Genomic DNA, 14,038 nt, shown 5'->3' with positions numbered 1-14,038 from the left:
CAGATCTAAGCATATATTTATTAAATTTAAACCTCCAACACCATCAACAATCCCGACGGTTGTATATTCATGGTTTGTTCAATAAAAAATTATAGTGACTATTATGTTCACACTAAAATTCCTTACGAACTTCCAAAGTAATCGGGCAGCAAAACTTTTAAGTCTTTTTTTCTTCATGTCAATAATGGCAACGGTTGCCTAACCACTGCGACTGATGCTCCATCTAGCAGCGTTACTTTTTAAATTGTAATGTCATTTTGCATTGATAGTGAAAGATTCCAACTTCTGCTTAAAAGAATTGCACATTCCTAATTTTATACAGCTACCATTGTCTCAAAGTGCTGAGAAAAAACTTATTTTATGCTGAATTTGACTTCGAAAGAGTCAAAAAGTTCCCTGGTGTATAAAATATAAGTCAAAATATTGCAGATCAGAACTTCCTGAGTCGTTATCTGGCATTTGCTTTCAACCTAGGTGGTTTGCTTCAATAGCCAAAGTCGAGGAACTCAAAGAACAACACCCATAATGTTGATAACACCTGCAATGTTCAATCATCTGAAGGATGCATACTAGAATCGGGGAGTCTACCCTCGATCTGAATTCATTGTAAAGTGCATGAACAATATTTAATCAATTGATGATCAATTAGCATAACACATTGCAAGATCATTCATCATATTCTGGTTCGATATCATTCCAAGTAATTGTTCCTAACTTTTGTTTTCATCTTGAATCGATGACTTGCAAGACCAGTGATCAAAACCATAGATTGATTCTAATCATTATTTTACTTTGTCTGGAGGTATGCTTCACTTGGCAGACTGATTTCCGTTCAGAACAGCAATTCAAGTTTGTTTAAACCTGGACAGGATGTATTTCGTAAAGCCTTTGATCTGCTAGGTGCATACACAAAGCAGGGTACAATGTTTGAACCTATGATCGATGTTAAATACCACCTTCACCGCGATCAATCTGGCGGTGTTATAATTTTCAGTGCTTACATGTGCAACCTGGCTGTGATACCATGTTAAATATCAGGGATTGCTGCAAATGTATTAAGAACTGCTATTGTACATGGTATGTGCTATGTGTGTTCCAAATGCAACATCCTCTTAGACTTATATTGACAATAAGCAGTGACTAGATGGGACATGTCGATTCGTTAATCAGATAATTAATATTATTATATATTCAATCCTTTGTGTGTGTGTGTGTGTGTGTGTGTGTGTGTGTGTGTGTTTATCTGACAAAAGCTATCAAACATCAACAAATATAAATTGTCAAATCTAATAAAGTGAAAAAATATAATTTGGTATAATCTTTGGGAGAAATTAATTATAATATTATCCAATTATTTCACATAAAAGAAATAAGTTTTGCATTTTCTAATAAATAAATAAATCCTAATTTAATACGCAATAAAGGTTCTTGAAAAAATACAGTAAACAAATATAGTGAAAATATTCATTTATTATTTATTAGTAATATAATAATTAAATATATAGCTCAAATTCAAAAATTTATTCCTCTATAAAATCCCGATCCTCTCCGTTGTCTTTTCAGATCTGAAATGTTTGTTTGTTTCTTTTTATGTAGCAATCCAAGTCTCTGCAAATAATATATTCTTCAACATTGAAGAGTCTCAACCGAATGAGTTGGCGACGGCCTTTTTGACCATCCACGCAACATGTAGAATACACACAAAATCAGACTAACAACATTGTCTTCTTGTCAAGAAATAATGGAATTAGTATAAATTTTCTTTCTATTTTTCATCTTAAGTTAAACAAAGAAGTTGTTCTTGAAATCTGTACACATTAAGCTTGCAGGAGATAATCATATAATTTTCAGCCTTTTTGCAACCAAAACCTCCTAGTTAAGATGTCCAGTACATAGCTATTCAACAACTGAGTCTCATTTCTACGTATGAATTACCAATAGCACATGGCAGGGACTCAAGCTCTCCTAGAGCTCTTGTTATCACAAAGTATCCCATAGGTAACTTGAAATTGCTCTGGCTATGATTTATGTTATTAGGAACTATATAATGCTTCTATTGTTGGAAGTTGCAATGCCGACAGAGAACAAAGTGTATTTGATTTATGTATGGTGTATTTCAACAAATTATGATTACATAAGGCCACCTTGTCCACTATTATATCACAGAAAGGCAGTAACAACAACTTTCAGTTAATCCTGTGCCAGAATATAGAAGGCTTTCCAGATTGAATAAATAGTCTCAACAGATACGTCAGAATGAAGTGCTATAGCAGCCTTTCCAGAATTGAAATAAATTCTATTTTTGGTGATAACTCAGAAGTTTTTCTTTATAAAAAATTTAAGTTCTTTTTTTTGTACACTTTGTACTTTTTTACTAGTAACAAAAGTCCTGGCCCGTCAAACAATAACAATAGTTCATTTTTGTGTGTCATGTATGCGGCACATACTGTTGTGGTCTAAAATATTATCTTTTCCTTATTCTACAAAGAAATTAGCTCTATTTCAATTTGATTTTGTTTTACTTGCAATCTTTCAAGGAAATTTCAAATTAGCTTTGGCTTCACTACATGGAAATATTTTTAGGCAGTCTCTTTTCATCTATTAGTCTACAGTTAAATTCCCTTGCATCATCATTTAAGAGAGTTCATGTAAATTTGTATTTTACTTTCTTTCTAGGAACTCATATGATCAGTCTTATCTAGCTAAAAACAAAACTATAAATTATTGCAATTCTGACCTTGATTGTAGAGTCTAACAAAGCAACAGCAATGTGTTTGCCAGTAGGACTAAGCCTAACCATGAGTACATCTTCTGTCATTTTCAAAGTCCTTACATTCCGTGCAGTTAGCTGCTGTGAAGCCTGAAAAGTTATAGCAACTCAACCAGATTAAATCAAGCTTACCATAATTTATAAAGAAAATATAAGCAAAACATATTTAAAAGGTAATACATAATCAACGTGAACTACTAAATTGCTCCAATTCTAGTTTCACGGTCATCAGAAAAAAACGATGTTTAAATGGCATGCATTTCACTCTCACTTCTTTATGACAGATTATAAAGAAGTTGGAAGACAATTTGCTTTCAATTCTTTTCAATCCCCAAAAGATCTTCATACACCTTCTCAGATAACAAGGAGCTAGCCAGCATACAATGGTTAGTATAGCATCTGTAATTTTTTATTAGAAAAATTATTTCAAATTGGCAGTAAAGCTCAAACAAGCAACAATAATATTGCCACATAAACAGTGTATGTACCCAAATAAACATATAGTTTAAGGTCACATAACTCATATCTATGTTTTCTAAGTATCCTTTTCTGAAGACAGATGCATGAAAAAGAAGAGAATTAAAGATTGATTTGTTTATTTGGTCCACCAAAAAAGTGACCAAGCAATATGATTAAACATACAAATATTTGAGGACCTACAGCAAGTCAAGATATCCAAAACAATAAAGAAATATCAAAGCAAACTAAGGCCTTCAATTATTATATCGCCTGCACGGATCATAGAATTACATTTCCATGTGATGGTTGCACCAAGAGATGTTACACAATTGTATGAGGGAGAGGTAAGAACCTGTGTACATTAAAACTACTCGTCAAATCTTGTTGTCAATAGTAAATTGCAGCCATTAATAATATATGAAACCTTAGTAACAAATTATTATTTTTTAAATCATACTTTTTGCCTGCTGATATCATTTCACTACTTTACCCAGCAAAAATTATGGATCATTTAAATTTAATGATGCAAGTGAAGTACTAAGGACTTGGAGTGATAATGATTCAGCAACAATATTGCGTCTTAGTCAATTACTTTGGGTGCAAAAACACTGGACACAAGCCACAATGCATTTTATTATTTTTATTTTATTTGTTTATAGCTACGCTCCCTAGGGACTTGTCCCTGCCTGAAAAGCTCAAGGACTTCCCCAAGACGATGTCCCCAGGACGGGGGGATGGGTATGGGATGTCCCCCATCATCCCCATTTCACCAAAAAACATTGGAGACATCCCTAGTAGTTGGTGATGGCCCGCTGTCCCCAATACGAAAAGAGGACACCACAAATGTCTTCCAACCATACTAAGGACAACTGGCCGTCCCCGTTTTTTATGAAGCTCAAACAAAACCAAAAAAAAAACATAAAACATAAAAAAAATTATCCTAACTTGGTTGTCCGGTAGCCGCCCCCTCCTAATGCCCTAAAAGGTCAAAAACCACCACACTATGGTTGTTTTGACATTTTTTCGGTTTTGCCTGTTAAGTTGGAGATCCTAACTTGGTTGTTCAGTAGCCGCCCCCTCCTAATGCCCCAAAAGGTCAAAAACCACCACATTATGGTTGTTTTGACATTTTTTCGGTTTTGCCTGTGAAGTTGGAGAGTGTTGAGGCTGGCTGGGGTTTTCATTTTCCAAGAAGAGGAGGTGATTTTTTTGCTTCCAAGAGCTTGAGTAGGGGTTTGAGCTTCCTTTATTGTGCACCAAGTATGAAACTCTTTATGCTTCCATTTTCTCTTTTTTAAATAAATTTGCAGCTTGAAAAGTTTGATTTTATTTTTTTCATTGTTTCAACCCATATTTTCATTGCATATTTAAATCTCAAAAGAAAGCACAATTAGCAGCAGTGGAAGTACTAGTAGTAGTGGTGATGAGGAGGAAACTGTGGTTGGGGTTGATATTGCTAGTAGTGTGACTAGGAAAGGAGTTGATCCTAAAACTTATTTGTTTAAATGCCCTTCCACCATCATGAAGAATTTTGCAAGGGTCTTTTCGATAGGAGGAAACATCTTCTCCAATTTGTCACACCTAGGCCAAAAGATAAAAAGAATGTAGGAGGGTTGGGTGTGGGATTGCCATGTTTGTCTTGATGATTTTAGGGGCAGCTATACAAGGGTGAAGTCACACTTTTTAGGTGTTGCATGCCATGGAGTCAAAGCTTGTCCTAACTTGACTGATGGACAAAGATCAAAATGCCAATGATTGCACTTAGAGGCTGAAATGGGGGGGTGCAAAATTTGACAAGGACATCACCATCTATTCAATCACAATCATCTAAGCATATGTTCTCCATCGTTGGTACTAGTGGCAACCCTATCGAGTCTAGAGGGAAGAGGAAGATGAGTAGTGGTGAGAAGGGTTCAGTGGAAAGTTTGTTTAATGCACAGGCAAAGGAAATGTGTAAGGCATCCATTGGTAGATTGTTTGTGGCTAATGGTATCCCATATCATGCAACCTGTTGCACCAAATGGTGAAAGATATATTAAATATGAACCCCTCATTTGTACCCCCTGGTGAGCAAAAGCTACAAACTACCACCCTAGATGATGAGTACTCTAAGGTTGCTTTGTTGTTTGAGGATATGAAACGTACTAAGGGTAGGACGGGCTGCTCTATTGTGATTAATGGATGGACCGATGTTAGACATCGGCTACTCATCAATATCATTGTCACATCCCTTGCTAGCTCTTATTTTTTGAAAGCCATAGATTGCTCATGAAAGAAGGATGTAGAATTCCAGTTCACCATTTTGAGAGATGTCATAGAGGAGGTTGGGTTGGCTAGTGTAGTATAGGTTATCACAGATTCTGCACATCTATGCAAATCAGCCCATTTGATGGTAGAGGGTGCTTATAGGCACATCTTTTGGACCCCTTGTGTTCATGCATTGAACAATACATTGAAGGACATAGGGAAGATTGAATGGGTGATACAAGCGGTGTTAAAAGCTAAAGAAGTGCAAACGTTTAATTGCAACCACCACACTTCACTTGCTCTATTCAGGTCCTTCTCTAAGGAGTTCCTCAAACCAGCCGAGACAAGGTATGTCAATTTTAATTATAGTTTGGTTTGTTTTAAGTTTATTTTTATTTATAATTGTTACAAACTTACATGTGATGTATTTAATCATTAATGTTTAACTTTATTTTAATTTGTAATTGTCTCTTGATAGAGAGGATGATTGAGGTGTATGAAGCCCTCCAATTGATGGTGGTGAATCCAAAGTGGGGACAATGGTCCAATTCTAAGTCCTTTAAAGGAAAAATGGTAAAGCAAAGAATCCTTGATGAGAGCTCGTGGTCCACAATTAGGTAAGTTTCTGATTTTTAAACTAAATGTTAGTATTTTGCTTGCTGATTTTCAAACTAACTTTAAAATTTTTAATTTCTAATTCTGATTTTTAATTTTTATTTGCATCTTGCAAATATAATTGCTCTGTCTTAGCACCCATTGTAGATGTCATTAGATATGTTGATACTGACGCTCCTAGAGTAGGAGAATTATATGAGACCTTTGACAGCATGTTGGAGAAGATGAAGAAAATTGTTGCAGCAAAGGATCCTACATTGAGGTTTTATGAGGAGAGTATTAGGCCTATTGTGACACAAAAGTGGAACATAATGAACACCCTGCTCCATATGGCAGCATATACTCTAAATCCCAAATGGTATGCTGAGTTGGGTGGAAGGGGCCTCCCTTGTGATGATCCCGACGTATTGGATGGCTTCACAAGAGCCACTGATAAGATGTATTCAGCTCAAGAGGTCTCTATTCTTCGTGCACAGTTCCTTGACTTCACCAACCTTCATGGCCCAAACTTGGGTAAGCCACAAGCGAGATTGGGTAGAACTATTTTGGCACAGAGAGATCCTACTGGATGGTGGACCTAGCATGGGAGAGATACACCAAAGTTAAAAGCACTTGCCACTTGCCTCCTTGCACAGGTTGATAGTGCCTCAACTGCAGAGAGGAATTGGTCTACATATTCATTTATCCACTCCGTCAAGAGGAACAATATTACCTCTAAATGAGGGGAGAAGCTAGTGGCAGTCATGCTCTTCAACTTGCAGATCGTCAAACTCCAAAGTATAGGCAAACTCCAGCTTTGCGGTGGGATGTTGAGCCTGAGGATGTGGCCTAAATAGATGAGGATGAGACAGCACCAAGATTAGTTGGGATTCCATTAGATAAGACTACGCTTCCTATGGAGCATGATAGTGAGGACTCTAATTTTGATGCCATGGTAGCAGAGGCAAAATAGGAGCAACAATCTGCTTCATTTTTCTATATTTTGTTTTCTATGTTGAACTTGAACATGATGATGAAACTTTGTGGCAGCCCTCTAGCCTTTAGGCATATTTAGATTTCCAGATTTTTATGATATTGTTCATTGCTAAACTAATATTAAAATATTTTTGTTCACATATTGATATGCATATTGACAATTGAGTACTGAAATCGGTTATTATTTTCTAGATGGCATTCAAATGGTGTGTGTTAAAGTTCTATAATGTTTAAATGACATGCTTTGTACTTAGTTTCATATGAATGACATGTATATTTGCAAATTTCAGTGTATATTTTAGAATTTCCCTATACATAAATATATAGATGTCTCTGCTTGCCATCCCCCACGTCCCCAAAATCGCCAAAAAAAATTGTCGTCCTGGAAATCCGTCCCACCATCCCCTATCGTCCCTATCATGGAAACTCGCAGGAACATAGGTTTATAGGTATATTTTATGTTTGTTTTTTGATGAATTAAGCTTAACCAATAATTTAAAAGTATTAATACTGTAAAGTTTCGTACCAGATTTCAAATTCGTGGCTTGCTGATGCACAATTTATTGCAAGTATGAACATTGTTGACAAAGGATAGATTTGCTCCAAAATCTATAGAAGTTAGTATAGAGATAATAGAGATAATATAATATTCTTGAACTTGAAATGTCCTTTGATGTGCTAGCATTAATGGATTTCGATGCCTTCTTTACTCGAGCGGATCAAGTATCCATATCACATGAAAGGTTGTGATGGTGAATGATCATGTCTCTGAATGGAGACATGAACATTCACAATCACACCTGTTCAGTGAAATTAATCATGCCCGATTTGTTTACAGACTTAACACAAGTCTAACAATGTATTACTAATCACAATGACTGCAGCCCGATATAAAATATAGATCAATAGTGATCTGAAATCAAAGGAATTAGAAATAAGTTTCGATCATGCCTTAAATGATCTCGAAAAATATATATATATATGATCATAGGTTCCAACTGTGTATTGATTCACTTACAGCAAGGATATGTATGCATATATATATACAACAATATGTGCATCATATTGTTGCACATATATACATATGTAAGCTAATCGCAGTTTTGTCAAACAGAAGCTATATGCTTTAACAAATACATAATTCAATAGTAAGTGTTTGGAGGATATAAAATCACTCCCCAATTGAGTCAAACGAACTATGCCAAGATACAAGAAACCAACATAAACATGGGCAAAGCTCATAAGCCAAAAAAATTAAGCACCTAATGCAGTATCAGTTGATGGAGGTGGATATGGTTCGTCCTCCTTTCCCCATACGTTAGCAAGTTCAGGATTGGGGTCTAGAATATAACATCAACTGCTGCCTCTTCCTCCTTGTTATCCTTCTTGACTAGAAAAATAGCCATAGCAAGCCAAGAAAACCACTTTAAAGAGAAAGGCCAACCAAAATCATCACCCAAGCCCGGCCTTCTTGTACCATCGAAGCAGAAAGAACACCACCAGCAGAGGGTCATCCAAAGGCAGGACTATTACAATAATAGATAAGACGTCTATTATTAGTTAATGGTTATCTTGTAAATATCTTTAGCTTTAGTTTGCTTTCGTTTTTTTTGCTTTCTCTGGAATAGAATGTTTCTATTCTTTACGATCGTTTCCTAAGGAAACATCGTCTCATTCTTTTGTATAAATTGACCTTTCGGTCTCTATTAATAACAAGCAAGTATTTACCAATTACCTCGTAATATGGTATCAGAGCTAAATAGTTAAATTTTTTTCGAAAAAATTTATAATTTCTTCTTGAAATTATTTGTTTAAATTTTTCCAAAAATTATTTCAGCTAATTTCTCCAAAACCCACCTAGGGTTTTCTGCTTGGAGAAATTCCCGAATTACGGGTCTGCAAATCACGTGGAAATCGTGGAAATTTTTTGGAGACTCGCATTTTTGGGGTGAAAATCTGCATGTTTCTATATCAAATCTTCATGCTCTTAGCCGTCTCAATCTGTCATCGTGCTCTGGGAAGCAGATTCGACCATTTTTCATCAAGAAATCTGAAGTTTTTTCAAGCTTTTTTCAGCTAGGGCCTTTTTTTCCGAAACCCTAATTTTTGGGGTCCAAAAAATTTTTTGTTTGCAAATTTTTGATGGGTTTTTTGAGAGCTCAACTGGGTTGTCGTCCGTTTTTTCTGGGTGCCTCAATTTTTGTGCCTCGCTTTTCGAGCCAGCGGATTTAGAAAACGACAGCAAATTCCTTCTGGGTTTTTCGAGCTCTCTTTTGGGTCATTCTCTGATTCTTCTGGGTCTTCCGTATTTTTGCCTCAAAGAACGTGCCTTCACAGATTTTCACAATTTTTCATTGAAAAGTGTGCCATGGCATCTTTGACAAATATTCTGCTCGAGCATAATTCCAAATTCAATGGTCACAATTATGGAACCTGGAAGCAGCGCATCATCGCAATCTTCGAATATCGAAACACCGATCAACTTGTTCTGGGTGTTAAGCAGCGTTCGACTTCTCCAGGTCCTGATCAAGATACATGGGATCTGAACAATCGAGAGGCAGTAATGCTTCTCAAACTCTCTGTAGCTAATGACCAGCTTTCTCAAATTCCATCCGGCAAGACAGCGGCTGAAATCTGGACACATCTAAAAGGTCTTCATGAGACTTCCGACAAAAGCATAGCCTTCTTTCTGAAAAACACTATGTTTTCTATTGTCATGGATGAGCGCACCTCGCTCTAGGCACACCTAAATCGGATTCAGGAAATCCGTGATCAGTTACTTGCCATCGGTCGCAAGATGGAGGAAGAGGATATTGTGATAATCACTCTTCGGAGTTTACCAAATTCCTATGAGCATTTTATCGAGACTCTCAACATCACATCTACTGGTGTTGATCTAAAGTTCACTGATCTCTGCACCCTGCTACTTCAGCAAGATCGGTGGAAACAACAATTCGGTAGCAGCTCCAGTTCCACCTCCACTGAGCAAGCCTTTGCTGCGAAATCCTTTCAGAAGGATAAGGGCAAGTTTCAGCAACCATCTCAGCAGAAGTCTTCTGCTCCAGCATCCGATGGTACCAAAAAGAACATTCAATGCAACTATTGCCACAAGTATGGTCACATGAAGGTTGCATGTCGGAAACGCTTAGCTGCCCAATCTAAGCAATCAGGTTCGCAACTCAAAGCGAACAGTGCAGAGCACACTGAGCAGGCAGAATCTGCCTTTTACGCCTTCATGGCTAAAAGACCCACAGATCATGTACAGTCATCTGCCCGGTACATTGATTCAAATGCCTCTCGACATTTCACTCACTGCAGAGACTGGTTTACTGACTACCAGCCTTATTCAGATTCTGTTATCTTTGGTGGTGGAGAAGAGTACACGGTTGTTGGTAAAGGCAACATTCAAATTCAGTCTGTTGGGAGGAAGCTCATATTCCTTGATGTGTACTACATTCCAGGGATGGAACTAAATCTACTCTCGGTCAGTCAGTTGCTGCAACATTCTCCACACTTGGCAGTCACCTTCAGTTCACATCAGTGCACCATCATTGATCGAGCGACTAAGTCTACTGTTGCAGTTGGTCTTGAGGATCATGGTCTTTTCAGACTTACTGATTCTGGTGATTCTCAGGACTTAGCTATGGCTGCTCGGCGATCTTCCATCAGCACACTTTGGCATCAGCGATATGGGCACTTAAATGTGTATTATCTCTCACAACTTGCTCGGGATGAGCTTGTTCTTGGTTTGCCAGAGATTCAAACCCAACACCTTGGAGTTTGTGACGCATGTCAGGCTGGGAAGCAACATCGCACAACTTTCCCCAGTGGTGATTCTTGGCGAGCTTCTCAAGTACTTCAGCTTGTTCATGCTGATATCTGCGGCCCTATGGCACTCCTTCTGTTCTTGGGTACAAGTATTTTCTGTTGTTTGTAGATGATTTCAGTAGAAAAATGTGGGTGTATTTCCTTAAAAAGAAATCCGATGCATTTACTGTATTTCAGAAGTTTAAACCCTTAGTTGAAAAAGAGTCTAGGAAATCTATTATTACTCTTAGATCAGACAATGGGGGGGGAATTTTGTTCTAATGTTTTCTCCAGCTTCTTGGATACACATGGCATCCAACGCCAGTTCACCACACCCCACACGCCACAACAGAACAGTATAGTTGAACGTCGGAACAGGACAATCATCGAGATGGCTCGTTCCATGCTCGAACACAGACATGTTCCGAAGCGTTTTTGGGCAGAAGCAATTAACACTGCAGTTTATCTGTTGAACCGGTCACCCACAGTGGCGGTCAAAGGTAAAACTCCGGAAGAGGCCTGGTCAGGTCCCAAGCTCAGAATCAATCACCTGAAGGTTTTTGGCTCTCTTGCTTTTGTTTGGATCCCTGATGCTTCACGCACCATGTTGGATGCCAAGAGTCAGAAACTGATGCTTGTTGGGTATAGCAGTCTTCACAAAGCCTACCGCCTTATTGATGTTGAGACATCTCGTCTCATATACAGCCGCGATGTAGTCTTTGATGAGCAGCGAGGACCATTCATGCCTATTTCTCCTGTTCCTGATCCAGCAGACCAGCCTATGCAGGTTCATGATTTGGGAGTTCGGCTTCCATTAGGTCCACCTGATGGGAGGGCTCCAGTAGCTCCTACAGCTCCAATCCTGCCGGTGATACCTGTACAGACACCTCCGGCTTCTCCTGCAGGATCACCGCTTTTTGAAGATGCTTCACCTGAGTTTGATCCAGATTCTTCTGATCAGGATCCTGCTGATCAAGCATCTCCTAGTACTACTGTTGGTCATTCTCCTCTCCGGTCTAAGTGTTGGGCTAAGACACTTGCTGATCTTCATGATGATGAGCTCATTGATGGGAGAACTACTCGGAAAAAGAGCAAAACTACAGATTCTATTAACTTTGCTCTTATGGCCAACATTCACAGTGTGTTTGAACCTCAAACATATTCCGAGGCTAAAGGAATTCCAGAGTGGGAACAGGCCATGCAATCTGAACACCAGAGCCTGCTGAAGAACGACACTTGGGTCCTTTCTGATCTTCCCCCAGGGAAGAAACCCATTAGCTACAAATGGGTCTACAAAATCAAATACAAATCAAATGGTACTTTGGATAAGTACAAAGCTCGTTTAGTGGCAAAGGGCTTTTCTCAGCGTCAGGGCATTGATTATGAGGAGACCTTTGCTCCTACTGCAAAGATGAGCACCATCAGATTAGTCCTAGCCATGGCAGCACAGTTTGGCTGGGAGGTCCATCAGATGGACGTAATGAGTGCTTTCCTGAATGGTGATCTCCATGAAGAGGTCTACATGACGCAACCTCCTGGTTTCAAGGTTGCTGGTAAAGACCATCAGGTTCTCAGATTGGTAAAAGCTCTCTATGGTTTGAAGCAGGCCCCTCGGGCATGGTACATCAAGATTGATACGTACCTCAGTGATCAAGGCTTCAAGAGGAGTTCTTCAGACTCAAATCTATACATCAAGACTACTAACAGTGACATCATCCTTTTGGTTATCTATGTGGATGATCTGATCATCACTGGCAGTTCGGCATCTTTGATTCAGGGAATCAAACAACACTTATGCTAGTCTTTTGATATGACTGACCTTGGGCTCATGCATTATTGCTTAGGTGTTGAAGTTTGGCAACAGTCTTCTGGTATATTCATCTCTCAGTCCAAATATGCCAGAGCCTTGTTAGACAAATTCCGAATGCAGGATTGCAAACCTGCATCTACACCTATGGAGAAAGGTCTCAAGTTATCAGCCAAGTCTGATTCTCCTTTCGTTGATGATACTAAATATAGGCAACTAGTAGGCAGCCTCATCTACCTATCTGCTATTAGGCCTGATATCAGCTTCGCAGTCAACTATATTTCACGCTTTATGACAGCTCCTAAGGCTGATCATTGGATGGCAGCAAAGCGTGTGCTTCGTTATGTGAAGGGCACTTCTGATTATGAACTTCTGTATTCTCGGAGTTCTAATCCTAAACTCAGTGGGTTCACAGATTCAGATTGGGCAGGCTCTGTTGATGATAAAAAGTCAACATCTGGATATGTGTTCAGTTTGGGATCCGGTGCAGTCACATGGACCAGCAAGAAGCAGCAAGCAGTTTCTCTCTCTTCTACAGAGGCTGAATACAGAGGGACTATTAAGGGAGGATGTGAAGCTGTCTGGCTTCGTCGGATGCTTGGGGATATGCAGATGTCACCAGCAGGACCAACTATTCTGTTTGTTGATAACGAAGGCGTTATCAAGTTAGCACGGAATCCAGTCTTCCATGAACGAACCAAGCATGTGGATGTTCATTGTCATTACATACGACAGCTGGTTGAAGACGGGACTATAGATCTGCAGTATGTTCCTACCATAGATCAGACTGCAGACATTCTCACCAAGCCTCTTGGTCCTGATAAGTTTGTCAAATTCAGAGGACAACTTGGTGTGTTAGATAGATTAACCATTAAGGGAGGGTATTACAATAATAGATAAGACGTCTATTATTAGTTAATGGTTATCTTGTAAATATCTTTAGCTTTAGTTTGCTTTCGTTTTTTTTGCTTTACTCTGGAATAGAATGTTTCTATTCTTTACGATCGTTTCCTAAGGAAACATCGTCTCATTCTTTTGTATAAATTGACCTTTCGGTCTCTGTTAATAACAAGCAAGTATTTACCAATTACCTCGTAATAAGGACCACCAAGCGGCAATGAAACAAACTACCGACAAGCGAAATTTTGGTGGTCATTGGAACGCCATCGAGGAGCATGTGAATCTAGCATCAAAAATTAGTGAAAATGTGAGAAGGACTTGTCTGCTGGAGGGATGGATCAAGATAAACTTCGATGGTGCTCCAAAGGCAATTTTGAGCCCTCTGAAATAGATTTTGTTGTTAGGCATTACTTTGGAAATGTTCTCTCTATAGCGGTGAAGAGAATTGTTGAGGAGAT

At 38.6% G+C, this 14,038-nt stretch overlaps 1 protein-coding gene across 1 annotated transcript in view; it reads right to left on the bottom strand.

Moving 5' to 3' along the window:
• The window catches only part of LOC149578781 (transducin family protein / WD-40 repeat family protein), a 46,460-nt gene that overhangs the window by 16,508 nt on the left and 15,914 nt on the right, over positions 1-14,038 (bottom strand). The window contains exon 4 of the mRNA XM_089831622.1: positions 2,738-2,860. Within this exon, the coding sequence (XP_089687748.1) occupies positions 2,738-2,860 (123 nt within the window). The remainder of the gene's footprint in view (positions 1-2,737; positions 2,861-14,038) is intronic.

Source organism: Cupressus sempervirens, chromosome 1, assembly GCF_028749045.1.
Source record: "Cupressus sempervirens isolate cs-2001-9-10 chromosome 1, ASM2874904v1, whole genome shotgun sequence".
NCBI classification, from domain to species: Eukaryota; Viridiplantae; Streptophyta; class Pinopsida; order Cupressales; family Cupressaceae; genus Cupressus; species Cupressus sempervirens.
This window is presented reverse-complemented; position numbering and strand designations above follow the sequence as displayed.